Source organism: Streptopelia decaocto (genome assembly GCF_964273445.1).
Source record: "Streptopelia decaocto genome assembly, chromosome: 5".
Taxonomy (NCBI): domain Eukaryota; kingdom Metazoa; phylum Chordata; class Aves; order Columbiformes; family Columbidae; genus Streptopelia; species Streptopelia decaocto.
The window spans coordinates 58,547,919-58,563,274 of record NC_138659.1 but is presented as its reverse complement, the minus strand read 5'-3'; the positions used below and the strand labels follow the sequence as shown (position 1 = coordinate 58,563,274).

Below are 15,356 nucleotides of genomic sequence, written 5' to 3'. Positions count from 1 at the left end.
TATTATTCATGCAGTTATACTTTGTTCAGGTATAATGTTCTTCGTGGAAGCCAGTTGTATCAGGAATAATCAGAACAAGTTTGTGAACCTGTTGCATTAGGTTAACAACTTCTAAATCTAAAAATCTTTCTTTCTGGGTTCTGATCTGTTATCCAGTCTGAAATACTTTGATTGTCACTAAGGGTAAAACAGTAGACACAGCTTTTTCTTGACACTCTGAGGGACTGCAGAGCTGCACATCCCTGTCTATCTTCATACATGTTACTGCATTTGAAAAGGGCACAGTACATGCTAAGTAAGAAGAGATTTCAGGATGTAATAGTGTGGGTCAAATCACACTGTTATGTTAATCTTATTTCCTTCCACCCTTAAACAAATTAAAAACCCAAACTTGCTGCAGTATGGAAGAGTACCATTTCTGCATATATCACCTTCTAAATTATCAGAGATACCTGCATTATCAGATAATTTTCATTGGAAAAAGTCAGGCATTATGCCTCAGGAGAAAGTCTGGAGCCATTCTCAAAGGAAGTGTGATGGCTGGCTGCTTTCTGGATGTCTGTGTCCCTGTCTAAATCCTCAGAAATTGACATTGTTCTGTTACTCACAAAAATGCCCTTCATCAGTCTCCATTCTGTTATCATTTACCACGCTATAACTGTGCCTGAAACAAAAAAGAAAGCTGGACTGTCTGTGAAATTGCAGCCTTCATCTGTTAAATGGCTTTCTGCTTTTGCCGGAAGGGAGACATTTTGCTCCTCCATGTCCTTCCCTCCAGCCAGTAAAAAATTGCCTTTTAGCCTTTCTGTCAGCCCTGGTGTTCCTCTGATAAGGAAGAATCGTGAACCAATTCACCTCACTTAGAGAGCAGGAAACTGAGGGTTTTTTGCTGAGCTAATGAAGTGCTCCAGGAAACCTGAACTGTACTTCATAATCCTATTTTTGTAGTTAAGAGTTCTTTGAAAAACAAATAATTTATTGTTTCGGTTTAGCATTGCCTATGCTTAACTTGCCCATGAGTGAAAGAGGTTGTAGTTAACTGTGTGTGACCCCCACTCCTGATCAAGGAGTTCAATTCAATCATGGGTGCAAATGTGTTCCAAAGGGATACATGATAGTTTCCATTCACTTAAGCCTCAGTACCTTCTTAAGAACCAACAGATTCAATGTGGGATTACAGCATTCTGATTATGCAAATAATTAATTTTAAAGTATTAATATAATCTATGCACTACTTGAAATAATTCATGTTCACAGTATTCTATTCTTGGTGTATCCTTTTTTAGAGGCTTTGGGATTTCCACCCCCCCTCCTCCAGTTTCTTATTTTATTTTACATAAGAATTGGATTTGGTTTGTGTCTTTTTTTTTTTTTTTTTTTCAATTAAAAGGAAAGTGATGCCATCATGCAACTTAGTGTTTGACATGTAACTTCTTTTCTCTCCACAGATGATGTCTGTTCATCCTGATTATTGTGTTTCCACCCAGATTTTAGACAGATTGATGGAAATAACACTTAAAAATGGTGAGTATTTGAAAGATGGAAAAGCCACCACTTGAATGAAGGCATTTCCCTTCGGTGAAGTATAGAAAGGTATTGAGGAGGAAGTAAAAGGCACTGGCTTCATTCTGAGATTCTGGCATGATTTTAGGTTCTTCTGTTACTGACATAATGCACAACTGCTAGGAGCTGGTCTTCACTGGGTGGGTGCAAGCTGTACCATGGCATGTCCTGGCATGTATTTGCAAAGCAGTGCATCTGGTACGGAGCCTTTTATACTCATTTGTGTTATTTCACAAGTAGAATTGACCTGAAGAGGAGCCCAGTCTGCTCAAAAGTTTACTCTCATTTTCATCTTTTACTTTGGAAAATGCAGACATTCATTTCATAGCTTAAGGGCTATAAGAGGTTTTTCACATAGTCATGCCCAGTATGTAGCACTGCATAGTTTACTTTGCAGATAAATGGTAAAAGTGAAAAGATCATACACCTGTGCAAAACCACTTCCAGGGTTCTGGTTCAGCCCACTTGTGACTTACGTGTTTTGCCTTCCTTCATCTGTTCTCTCGAATGCTTCTCTAGTACAAGTTCCTTTGTATGCTCTTCATGTCTTCCTTCTATTCAGATCCATCAAAAATCACTAATTCATTGAAGCCTGCCCTATCAACATCATTAAAGTAATGTCGTTCTCTTGAAGTACTTGCTCGGGTCTGTCCAAATTGTCCCCCATTTTTTGAATCTTGTTTGACATCTGACTGAGATGATATGAGAGGGAATGTAGCTGCCTTTATTTTGTGCTTTGCTGGCCTTAAGGTTGGTTCTGAATGAACATTTCAAGCTGATCAATGAGCATTCAAAGAATTAAGGCTGGGAGAGATCCCAGCAGATCTCTGAGCTTGGAGCAGGATCAAACAATTGCTCCTGGAAAGTTGCCTAACCACTTTAAAATTGACAAATGTGGGGTCTTTAAACCATTCTGAGACATTCTGTTCCAGTGCTTAACTAAGGATTCATCTTTTTTTGTTGTTGATTTTTAGTGAATTGAACATTGAGATCTGAACCTGCAGTGTCCTGAGAGTTACCTTCCATTGTATTTGTTTTCTTCTTACAAACTTAGCTCTAAAACGTGAAATTGACCCAATTCAGAATTCTAGTGGAAAACGCTGCATCTGGTTTCATGTTACCTTGCTAGTTTACTGTCCTATGGAGAATCCTCTATAGTTTTCAGACGCAAACCAGCCCTTCTTGTAACGAGCATTGTTCATTTCTGTCAAATAGGTGAATTCCATCTGTTTAGCACTTCTATTCTAGAAACCTTACCTATTTTCAAAGCTCATTTAGCTACACTTCCAGTCCCACTGTTTTAACACCCTCTCACTTGTATCTACACAGAACAGTGATTTATATATTCTCTGAAAAGTAAATATTGCCTGCTTGTGTATTCTGCTGGTTGTGATGAAAGAGAGCTGTGAGGGGAAAATGGGTGGAACTTTAAAGTAATTCTTCTGTTACATAGGCAAGATGTTTCTCTAGCATAAAATACTCTGTTAGGCTAGTTTTGTTTTTTTTTCCCCTCGTGCTTCTGAAAATATCGTTCAATGCACCAAATCTTCTGGTAGCTGGTAGAATTAGTGCAAACCACTGAGCTTATTTATTTCCTTTAGAAGGAGCTAATGCTAATAACTAAATTTAAAACTAATCCATTCCATGTCTTTTACTTGTAGCTTCCATCAGCGATGAACAGTCTAAGCCATGGATTCCTTCACTAGCTGATGTGTCAGCTGTTTTTGTCAATATGGGTGTTGCGTTTAGATCTCTCTTTCCATTGCAGCATCTTCAGCCCAGCTTTAACGAGTGTGATATTTTGTAAGTGTCTTCCTTTTGATATTTATTGCATAGATCCTGTGAAAGCAAGTCTTGTGCTTAAAATGTAGAATCAGAAGTTTCTCCTTTATTTCCCCTCCCTTCCATCAAGCCATACTCTTCTTTAAATTCTCAGCTCAGGTCTTACTAAGAGTGAGTAAACCAGAACATTAAACAATGCCTGCCAGGTAAGGATTTGTCAAACCAGAGGATTGTCCGTTGTCCTGCACCTTCCTATCGGAGGTTTACAAACATTGTTGTGTAAATAGCTGGGTAGAATTATAGGTGCTTGGTTGTAAGTTAAGACAGATGTTTGTGCACTGTAACTGAGGATTGTTTGGATTTGAAGGCATTTTGAAACGCAAAGGTTTTTTTTCTTCAGTTTTATGCAAATAAGCCTTTGTGGGCTTTGAAATTGTGATTTATTGCTCAGATTAGTGTTTCTTTTATTAGAAGTCAGATGCAAGAAACAGCGAGTGAACAACAGCCGAACGGAGACCTAACCTCTGCCAGTCCAGCCTTCTCCACTCTACCAGAAAACAATTTAATTAATGTGATTAAGGTGAGAGAACTCCAGTTAGTGTGGGAGTTGTGCATTTTTATTATTATTATTTATTTGTTCTTGTTTGTTTGTTTTTGGGGGGAAGCTGGTGGGGTTTTTTTGTTTCTTTGGTTTATTTTTTTTAGCAAAAACCTTCATGTCTTAATCCAGTCCCAGGCATGCTTTGTGAGTAGATGATGTCTTAGGGTTTCAGTTCCACATTCAGCAGGGATTATTGCAGGCTTGTTGCCAACTTCAGAGTTTCCTTTCTTCCTGGCTTCTCTTGGCTTCACTCACAACTGCACAGTTCTGCTGCCTCTCTTCCAGCTGTAGCACTTTATCAAAAGTCTTTGCTCCCTCATGTAGTACAAACCATCCATTTCTATGTTCCATTTTGGGAAGGGGAGCTGACACTGGGGGGTATGTTTTGTGCTGCATCGATGTTGGTGCAGCTCCCAGGGCTAAGTGGTCAGTCCCTGGGCAGGACGGCATGAATGAGGTGGGAGCTCACAGGGGGCAGGTGGAGCTGGGACCAACTTCTGTGGAGCTGAGCGCTTAGATCAGGCACTGTGCCCTGTGAGACCACAGGCTAAATGAGTGCAGGTCACATCACAGGCTAGTTCTCTGTGATTAAAGGTTGTATGGTGAAGATACAGACTCTCTAGCTGATTTCAGAGTTCCTTGTAGAAGTATTTGAATCCTCCTAACATAATTTCTTTAGAGATTTTTAACTGTAAAAACACTTTGTTCAAGAGGACGCACTTGGAGCACCTCCGCTAGAGACAGAATTAACACTGTATTAATTTGTGTTCTCATTTACACACACACATCCCATATTGTAAGTAACCCATTTGATAAGACTTTGGTGGGGAAAAATCTCTTCATTTATGTTTTGAGTATTGCTTGTGTATTTAGAAAGTCTGTCAGTCTTTTGGTTAGATGAGGATTATCTGTGCAGTGGAGAAGATTGTTCCTACTCCTGTAATGTCCAGGGACTATTGCCATTGCTCAAAAGATGAGCCTCCAAGAGAAGTAAAAAGAAAAATAAAGTGCAGTTACTGGGAGCTGTTGGTACACAGGTTTTGCAAGAACAATATATCATGTGAGGTACATGTTAATGTGAGGGTGGAAAACTTAAGCTCTCGTCATGCTTTAAAATAAGCTAAACCAATTTCAGATTTTAATGTTTTTATTTCTTTTAAAGTTTCTAGGTTTCTGTACAACAGTAATTCAAGGTGGATATACCGATCAAGAAATATTACTGCTGCTTCTATTGCTATTTAAAATAAGCTTGGAGAAACAGTTAAAGCAAATTCCTTTGATAGATTTTCAGTGCCTTTTCGTAAAGCTTCTCATAAGTATAAAAGACTGGGCTACAAAGGTAACTTAAATAACTGTCTAATACTAGATTTATGAAACCACAACTTAATTTTCAAGAAACATCTGTTTTGAAGTTTCCATTTTTTTCTTGACATATCATAAAAACACTGCTTGAAAATGTAATAACAAATTTGGAGCTTTGGATTTGTGTGAGATTTGGGAGATGGGTGGGTATATTGAGAGGATTTTTATATGATGTGCTTTCTTGTCCTCTTCTGCAAGGGGACTGCTGTGTTGGACTTTATCATGTGTTTACTAAAATAGCTGTATGTTTAAAACTGGCTTTCTGAAAGAATGAAGGATTGATTGCACTAAGCTGATAAAATGTCATAAAAAGCAATCTGATATCAACAACCTGACTGTAAAATAGTATTTATCAGACCTAATTATAGGTGCAATGCAGAAATGTCTTTGTGCACACCATCTCTTATTAGGCCTGTTCCTTTTAACATTTATATTGTGTATGTTTCTAGGGAGTAATGTGTACTCCTTTACAAATGAAGAAAATGCCCACTAGATCCGTTCTTCAGTAATTTTCAGGATTTTTTTGTTGTTATTGTTCTTTTAAAGATGCCTGAGCTCTGCCTGGCGATGAGTGAACTCTCCAGTCATCACCATAATCTCCTGTGGCTGGTTCAGCTGGTCCCGAGCTGGATAATACGTGGACGGTAATGACAGTGTAACATCAGAAATATGCAGCATCATTAACAGCTAATTTATTTGTATCATTAACAGCTGATATATTTGTATAACCTCAAAGTCTGATAAATGCAACAGGTATTATATAATGCTTAAAAAAAAATATTTGGGTTTTCTCTTACGTTACAGATGTATGTGCAATTATTACTGTGTATATGTAGCTTTTCGATCACCTCTGCTGAAAGAAAAAAGGGTTGTTTTACATTTTATGTGTAGTTTTCAGGGTGCACACTTCCTGGAACCCAATAATAAAAAAGGCTTAACAACTTCAGATTCTGACATCCATCACCTATTCTAATTCTTGTCTGAATGACCAAAAAATTACATTTTCTTTGGGTGATTCATGGCTGCTTTTAAGTGTCAATCTGTTATGAGTTCTGTATCCTTGAAATGAATTAATTATAACAAATCTGAGTGGGGAGAATGAATTGGGTCCTCAATTTCAGGCTTGGAGGCAAGCATCCATCAGTGTTTACTTGTGCAGAAGAAAAGCTGCAGTGAGTTAAGGGTACTTATATTTTACTAGCCTCTTTACTAGTTTAATAGCACCTAATTCAGATAATCCAATATAATAGTTGTAGGCAACTTTATCTCTAGGGAAGCCGTGCCTAGCATCATATACTTTGTAGAAACAGTGTGGATTTAAGAAATTGTCTAGGAAATAAATTTTTTAAATTGTTTTTCAGGGAAGTAAGAAGACGTCTCAGCCTAGTGATAATTTCAAAGCTGCTTAATAAACAGCATATAGGAATACCTGATGACAGTGACCAGCAGGTACAGCATATATGCATTGTGTTGAAAATTTAGGAAGTGTGTATACTGTTTGTGCTTGAATCTGTTTTGTGTTTTAGTACTGTAAGCGTATTTTAAAGAACCTTGCAAAATGACCAATTAGTAATTTTTAGTTTAGATTATTATAATAAGTATATTTGCAGATCTGTATAACCTGCATGTTCTGCAGCTTGTAAGTGCGGTGTTCTCTATGTGCCTTAGCATTTGGTTTAGACGTTGGAAAGAGGTCTGCGCTGCTTTCGGTCTTCCTTTGGTGTTCATGTAGAGTCACTTCTTTTTGTAGGGCTGATCTTCTAATGAGGCACCGTACAAACACATTAGTTTGTGGAGAGTCAAAAATCACCCAAAGCATTTTCCATTTTAATGAAAAATCCCTTTTATATTCTTGTCTTAGTGGGCAAATAGTATTGTAGTGGCACTTGGTTTCTAGTTTTCCATGGCCAGTAAAACAGTCTGTTACTGTTTGTATCTGTAGATGTCTCTTCTCCATCAGTATCTGGTGTACATGAAACCTTCTAATCTGCTGAAGAAGATGAGAGAGGGGCTGGAGCAGCAGAGTGCCACTGGAGATCACCTTCACACAGAACTGGAACAGGAGGTGCAAAGCTGATAGTGCATTTGTCTTTTTATGCATCTACAATTTTGAAGATGTTTCTTTTAATTTCTGTTAACTGAGGACAGTTCTGTACATGGAGCTGTACATATGCAATTTTGTTGCTGTTCAGCTGTAGACTTAAAAACTATTCATGTTCAATTTTTATTATAGTCACAGAGGAAGGAAATAAGTAGCATGTGACAGAGGAACCTGTATTAGACTGTGTTACAAACAGGGAAGTCACCAGATTTTCTTCATAGCAAAGTCACATGGATGTCTTGAGTCCTGTTGTCTGTAATCAGAGAACCAGCCTCCGTCCCTTCTGATGTAATCAGTGGAAACTGTGCTGCTGAGCCAGACCTTCACCTACAGGCTTCATAAGGAGATTTATGAATCATTTATGAATTTTTTTCTTGTAAACAAGTATTAAAAAGATTTGGTATTTCCATGTATCCATCCAGAAACTGAATATTGCTTTGGTTATTGGAGTCTATCATGAAATCTCAGCAAGTATTTTGATCTAGGTGCAGATGAGAGGAAAATAAAGCCAACTGCTGGATTTAATTTTCAGTGATTAAAACTACAGAGAGTTTTGTTACTTAGGTAACTTAAAACAATGTTAAAACTGGTTTTAAATGTTTCTAACATATGAATGTACCGTTTCAAATTAGTTATTTAGGCAAATGTGTAGACATACTTGTCCATTGATCTGACAGTTGGTGGAATCATTCCAGAAAGCAAAGGTAGTGCTGTATCTAGATGGGAGGAGTAATGATTGTGCTTTGACTGCTGAAGTTCTGATTTCTCTCCAGGCATACTACCTGCTCTACATCCTTCTTCATCTAGTCAGCGAAGCTAGTTTCTTTGATGTTGTAAATTCTAATCAAAGGGTAAGTAATTTCAGTGGTTAGATCTTTAGATTTTAGAAGACTTTATCATGCATGTTTGGTCTATTTTGGTAAGAGCTATCATGTGATAGAAGATCAAACCAGTGGGAAAATCTGTTCTGGGGCAAAGTAAATGCAGGAGAGCTTTCTCTGTACTTACTGTGGAGAAAGAAACCTCTTCTGCATTTCTGCAAAGGAATTACCTCAAAACATAAGGCTGCAGATCGGCAAACATTTATTGTGTTAATCTTTATCAGAAAGTAACTGCAGATTAACCCAACACAGAAGCCCAATGGTCCTGTGAATTTTTGAAGTAGGGTTGAAATTTTTCAGCCTAGAAGAAAAACACTTTGAAAATATCCGGTAAAATATAGTCAAACACGTCATGGTTTTCTGTGCTGGAGTGCAGCCTTGCAGCAAGTGAGAGCTGGGACTGAGTATCTTCTGTTCTGTTGCAGTAGTTCCCTTACACCATGTGATGTGAACATCCACTAAGTGATACCTTCTGCTTTGCCTCTCAGTAATCCTGTTCAGATTTCTGTGATCATTTGGTGTGAGTTGCTTGCTGCCAGGTATCTGTGTGCACCTTCTGCCCTGTGGAATCACTCTTGGCTGTTAAGAAATTTGTCGTATGAACTGCTTGAGAGAGGCAAAGCAGTAACATTTGCTTACATTCCAGGGCTTACGTGTCTCAGTGCCCTACTCAATGCAAAAAGATGATCACAGCGTGTAATCTGAAACAAAATCATCTTTGGTAAAGAAAGTAATTATATCATTATGATCTTTTGAGTTTTGTTTTTTACAACTGCCATTCTGAAGATATGTCAACATTTTTTTTGTGTATTTGTGTGTGTTTAGTCTTTTGGTGCTTTGTTTTTCTGTGTGTTGGTTTTTTTAAAGTGTCTCTGCATTTCTGAATGAAGATGGACTCTCTTGTTCACTGGCCTGGTAGCCATCAAGTGGCAAGAGGGATGTGGCTGAATGGGGCAGTAGATTAATATTGTGCAGGCTAGACTTTGTATAAAATCAATATCGCTGTTTCATTTCTGGTCCTCTTCCAGTTTAGATGGGCTAAATTGTCATGATCTTGAGACACCAGCAAATGTTTATAAGTAAAATTTCAGCATTCATTGTGCAGAGTGGAGCCTCTTTGCAGCTGTTCAGTGAGGGATTCAAAATGGAATTTTTTTTTTTATGAAGAAAGACAGAATGTGAAGGATCTCGGGAGCCATTATCAAGAGATGATGAAGTTGCAAAACTGTTTTATTAATGAGAAATTTAGAGAGAAATAAAAGATCAGTACATAAACCTTGGATATGTTTTACCTGCTCAGCGAATTCCTGCAAAAGAAAATGGCAGGAGTCATCATTACTGAAAAGGTTCTTTTTAGCTATTGTAACTTCAGAACTATTTTTCACTGGTGAAAGATGTGAATGGCACTGTGCTTGCTACTTTGGGGACAGAAAGGATTTACAAATTAGGCAGTAGGCACTTGAAAATTTGTGATGTATAGGTCTGCTGTACTTGTAACTACTTTTTAAAGCTCTTATAACTGGTTTACTGTAACTGATAGAAGGTCTTGTGATTCTTTTTTTCTTTGTTTTCCCGATTCCTTACTGTGTATTTCTGAGAAAATTTCAAATTGAAGCCTATAATTTTTAAACTGAAGTAATATTTGCAGAAATCTTTTAGTTTTGACATGGAGAATTTAAATAGCTGTGTACTTTTTTTGTCTTTATTTAGCAACACTTACTGAAGCTTTGTGGTGCCTTAGATAAGCACATAAAATGTGATATTAGGGAAGATGCAAGGCTGTTCTATCGAACTAAGGTAAGACACCTAAGTTGGGGACTTCTGTTTGGTTTAGGGTTTTTGGTGTTTTTTTAGCTTTTTTGATGTACACTGTTCTTTCATCCCAGCCCTGAAAATTTTAAGAGTGCCTCATGGGTTTGTTTGGGTTTTTTTGGTTTTTGTTTTTTGTCCTCGTGTCTCTTTGTGCATCACTTCTCTGCCTGTTTTTTGCTTTGTGGTGTTGGGCTTGCTAATGATAGTCCTAATTTCCTGACTTTCACGCTTTGCATGCCGTTGTAGCAAGCCACATCAGATCAGTGATGGTGACTGACCTCAACTCTGAAAAACCTTGGCTTCTTCAGCTTTAAATCAAACATTTACAGTTGGGTGCACCCTTACCTCTCAAGGGCATTTTTATTTTTCATTCCATCAGATTAGCAGAGTATAGTTCCTTTTAAAAAGTTAATTAATCTTGCCTTGTATTTTTGTATCTTGCGTTGCTTTCACTTTTGTTTCTACAGCCCTTGCACTGAGAGGGGAAAATCTTCCTGTTTTTCCCCATCATGTCATTTGTGGAATAGTACAGTAGCTTCCAGAGGACACCACTGTGCTAGGTTTTAACACAGCATATGAAGCAGATCTCAGTTCTGAATGGCTTGGATTAAACACCTACTTTTGCCTGGTTATGAAAAAACACAGTTTTATGTGTAAGGAGTTTATTTCAGAAGCAGGCAGTGCTGCATAGTTGGCTTTTGTGATGGCAGTTACAGGCTCCTTTTTTAGGTAGCATCAGACTTGTGTAACAAACCTCACTCACCCCAAGGATGAGGTGGGTGTTTGGAGGCCAGAGACTTGTGTGCTGATTCCAAACACTTAACAAGGGGAATCATGTGCCTGTAATGTGCTTGTGTGGAGTACATGACTTTGAATTCAGAGTCCCAAATTACAGGTATCTGGTTGGAGTTGAGGTGATGATGCTTTGTGCCAGCTGTAAAATTGTTTGTTCACAGTAAACTTCAGGTGTTGGGTTATCTGGGGTTTTATGGGTTTGGAATGAGGGGGAGACAGGGGACATGATTTTTTTTTTAGCTTAAGTGGCTAAACTAATCAATCTGAATTTCTAGGTAAAAGATTTGGTTGCTAGGATATATGGCAAATGGCAAGATATGATACAAACCACTCGGCTTACTCAGGTACTGTAATAAAACCTTTTTCCTCTATTTCATATTGCAGGGTGCGTTTAACTCCTTTTTTACCATTTGAAAATAGCACATTCCATTTATGAAGAAAAAAATACCTTTAAAAGAATAGCTGTGGAATACGCTTAGATGTATTAGAACAGATTTTAATTGAAATTCTTACTTTGCTGGCTTCAATAAAATCAAGGTTTTGTCTTTACCCTTAAAAGTGCTGCTTTTGTAAATGGTTTGTGTAATATACTAAAATGCTGGTACTGAGTCGAGTCACAGGGCCTGTCTCTGATTCTAGTCATTAGCAGATGCTTCGGAAAGGATGTTGGGGCAGGAATGCAGTGATGCTCCTGCTGTGGCCTTGCGGCCTGGGACTTAGACACTACTTGAGTCCAAGGATCTTCTCATATGTGTTTAACGGCTCTTGACAACTCCTTCTCCTTTGTATGTGTCAAATTTCATGCAGTGATTAGGAAAAGCCTTTTGTGCTCTATAAAAGTATGCAATAGTAAATAATGTCATTATTAGTCTCTCATTAAAATTTGTCTTCATGATACCTGGCTGGCTCTGCTGGGATAGGTAGCGAGAGCTCAGAGCTGTTTCTTCCAGTCTGTGGTTGTGAGGTTTATTTTGTAATGTGATAAGAACAATTGTGCAAGTCTTGCCTTGGAATACAAAGCTACCTGTCTTAGAAAGGCTTATCATTCCAGTAATGTAGTGTATCACTTACATAGAAATACTACGCATATGTGCTTAGTATTAATTTCAGTTTAAAATTATGTAATTGACCATTTGTCTGTAAAGTCTATTAATGTACAGTGTGCAAAAAAGACACTTTGTAGTGTATGTGATGTTTCCTATTCTAGAAGGGGGAATTAGACCCATAACACATGACTGCAGAAGCTACTTAGCAATTGATGAAAGTTGATAATGATGCAGGTCTTTCAGAGTTGTTTTTTCAGAGATATTTGGGGTTGATTCACATATGGGGAAACTGGCAACTGTTTTAGAAAAGAATTTTAGGGACTTGCAACACAGTGTGGTGATCTCAAGCGAAGCACTTGCCTACTCTTATGTCACTGGTTTTCTGATTTGTTTACTATTTTGTTTTTACTCTTTAGGGAAAACTGCATGACTTCTGGGAGCCGGATTAATTAAATCTTGCCTAGTTCAGGGAAAATAACATAAAACCTCTGAAATCAAGGAAGATGTGGAATGAATGGGGTTTCACTTTGGTCGGAACAGAAGAAATCAGTCACCTGAGTTAGAACTTGAGCATGATTCAGGCAAATATGCAGAACACAAGGATCAAATTTGATTAACATTGCTTTTACTACGAATACAGTAGTCCTGAAAAATTGAAGTGGATTAACTGAAAAAAAAAAACGCCAAACCCAGCTATTTCTTATAGCCCTGTTTGAATTGGCGAGACATACTTTATGATACTGAAAGCTGAGGGAAGTTTTCTCGTTTCCAGTGTTAATCACAAGAGGTATTTGAAAACCATATGTATTGGTTTTCTTGCCAGCACACACCTGCAAGCATTGTGTTAGATGGCTGGAAAGAGCTGCCCTGTGACGTGGGATTTGAGCTCAGGAGCAGTGTCAGACCTCCCCTGTTGTGAGCAGGTGAGCAAGTCGTTCAGAACTGGGCTGAATAACAGAACTGCCTGCCTGTGTTAATCTGCAAAGCAGAATTGGTATGGCCCTCCAATGTCTCTAAAAAAAAAACCAACCAAACAAACACAACAACAAAAGCCCCACCACCAAAATACAGAAGTTGCATGTGAACAAGTGGCTGCTCTTCTTTTGACTTGAGGGCGGAAACAGAGCTTAAGAGTGGCTGTGCCCAAGCAGGTTAAGTGGATGCTGCTTTGCTCTGTGGTTGTGTTTTATCAAATGACAAAACTGAATTTGTTATTACAGCGATGCATTCGTTTTAACTTCCTCATCTTCAGACACTTACTTATGCAGTGAATATGACTGCACAGGAAGTGATTCTGTAAGACCAAGTTATAAATGAGATCTTATTACACCAGTAGTATTGTTGTACTGCTCTTTAAGAAACAAGCAAATCTATATCTGGCTTTAGCACTTTCTCTAAAGAGAGAAAATGTGGTTCTTAAAATATACACGTAGCGGAGATTTGAAGAGATGAGCATTTGGCTACATGTGTAAAAACTGTGAAAGCCATATGAGATCTGAATTCCTTTGTGTGAAGTCTCACCACACGTGCGGTATGTGCACAAAGATCCAAGAGCTATTTGTGAAATACCCAAAGGAAGATGCGATCTCCTTTTGTGCTCTCTCTGCAAATGCCATCATTTAAATCTCACGCTGTGGTTTGTCTGTAGGATGTGTATATATATGAAGAAGAAAGTTAGGGTATTTGGTAGAAGAACCAACTGGAGCTCCCTTAACAATTGAGATTTTTAATAATGTCAACATGTGTGTTTTAGAATACTGTTTCTTTTTAATTTTTGTAGATTACCTGTCTTGTCTTGTATGATAAATTCCCTGGAACTTTCCAAAATGAGAACTGCTATAAGATGGACATGTCTTATAGGGAAGGTATTTTACTTGCAAATTCATCTTGATTATTTTGTCTTTCATTTCAAGTGCTTGAGAGTGAGCTGAAGGCTGCGGCATCTGTGTCCTTCACAGGATAATCGGCTTACCGTTGTTCAAACAAAAGTTGTGCTTGTGGCATTGTTCAGGGGTGGAAAAAAAATCCCCTTTTTTAAATCTCAACATGTTATTTAAGAATTGGCAAAATCTACCTCAAAGGGTATCTTTCTTTGGCAATAGAACTGCTTTAGGCTAAAAAAACTGTCATGTTATGTAGGTATGGCCGTGCCATCCTTTGCTATGCCTGTGTTTGATAGTGTATCAACCTTTCCTCTGATAGCAGTTACTTACTATGTTGAATATATCGTATGTAATTTTATTAATGTTTATATTTTTTTCTCACTAATGTCATATAAAGTTTAAAAAAATTGTAGAAAATGTTTACTGTATGTAATGTGTATATATTTTCTTACCATGTAAAGTTGAAGTTGCTGTTGTGTATATTTTGAAGAAGGATGGGGGGGGTTGATTAACAGCTTTTGTATTGCAGTTCAAAGCACATTGAAACTGCTGGCTTTTTTTTTTTTTTTCCAGATAAAATAACCACTTTGATATTTACTTTTATTTAATAGAACAATGAAAAAATAAAACCAGACATGCTTTTCTAATTAAGTGTCCCTACATGCAGTGGGCATGCCTCGGCTCTGTTTCACAAAAAAACGGCTGCAGGTCCTATTTTAGTCTTGCAGCACATGCTGTAGTTCTTGGGTTCACAGCTGATTAGCTTACTATAAATGGAGAAGATCTCGAAGTAAATCTTAGCTCAGCCAGTCCTGCGTTTTCATGCTTAATGCCTGTGTATACATCCTGGCATTTTCCATCTCTCTCCCCCTCCCGCTTTGTCTGGACTTTTCCATCTGTTTTGTAGCCGAGTAGTAATTCCCCAGTTGCTTAAGTCTAGACAGGGTTTGACTTGGAGCTCATCAGTGTCCTTATGGAGGTGACCCCAGTGTTTCACCGCAGAGTCTCCACGAGGGACAGCCGAGCTGAGCGCTGCTTCGGGACTCCTGGATATGAAAGAGCAAACCTGCTGCCGTTGTGTTTTTCTGACTCATTTACTGGCCCCCAGAAATTACATGCATTGGAGAAGGCTGTTTGCACAGTACATGTCTTAACTGCTTTGGTTGTCTTCAGATAAGCATTTTGCACTGAGATTTATCTGTTGGTTTTATGTTGGCCGTATTAAGAGCCATTTTGACTCATTTCATGTGAAATTAGGTGCACTTTATTGCAGTAATCATGGACAAAAAATTAAAAGCTGACTATAAAATATACATTGGTGGCTCTTTACCTTTTTCTTTTTTTTTTTTTCTTTGATTTCCTGACAAGTGTCTGTGTGGCTTAAAAAAACCTCCTGGCTTTAAGGTGAAGAATCCTGCCAGCAAAACTATTTGCACATCTCATTCTCACTGCGCCCGTTGTGGAACTTAGTAATGGATGGGGATTTCAGAAGTGATTAATGGCTTGCAGGTTGGTCTGGCTGAAGGTCAG

General features: G+C 38.1%; 1 protein-coding gene across 2 annotated transcripts in view; it reads left to right on the top strand.

Moving 5' to 3' along the window:
• SLF2 (SMC5-SMC6 complex localization factor 2) overlaps positions 1-14,073 on the top strand; it is a 30,432-nt gene extending 16,359 nt beyond the window's left edge. For both annotated transcript variants that reach the window (XM_082054499.1, XM_082054498.1), the window contains exons 10-20: positions 1,449-1,524; positions 3,225-3,366; positions 3,817-3,925; positions 5,109-5,285; positions 5,855-5,952; positions 6,670-6,757; positions 7,251-7,373; positions 8,183-8,260; positions 10,001-10,087; positions 11,173-11,241; positions 12,360-14,073. In XM_082054499.1, coding sequence (XP_081910625.1) covers positions 1,449-1,524; positions 3,225-3,366; positions 3,817-3,925; positions 5,109-5,285; positions 5,855-5,952; positions 6,670-6,757; positions 7,251-7,373; positions 8,183-8,260; positions 10,001-10,087; positions 11,173-11,241; positions 12,360-12,392 — 1,080 coding nt within the window. In that variant the 3' untranslated portion in view covers positions 12,393-14,073. The remainder of the gene's footprint in view (positions 1-1,448; positions 1,525-3,224; positions 3,367-3,816; positions 3,926-5,108; positions 5,286-5,854; positions 5,953-6,669; positions 6,758-7,250; positions 7,374-8,182; positions 8,261-10,000; positions 10,088-11,172; positions 11,242-12,359) is intronic.
• The last annotated feature ends 1,283 nt before the right edge of the window (positions 14,074-15,356 follow it).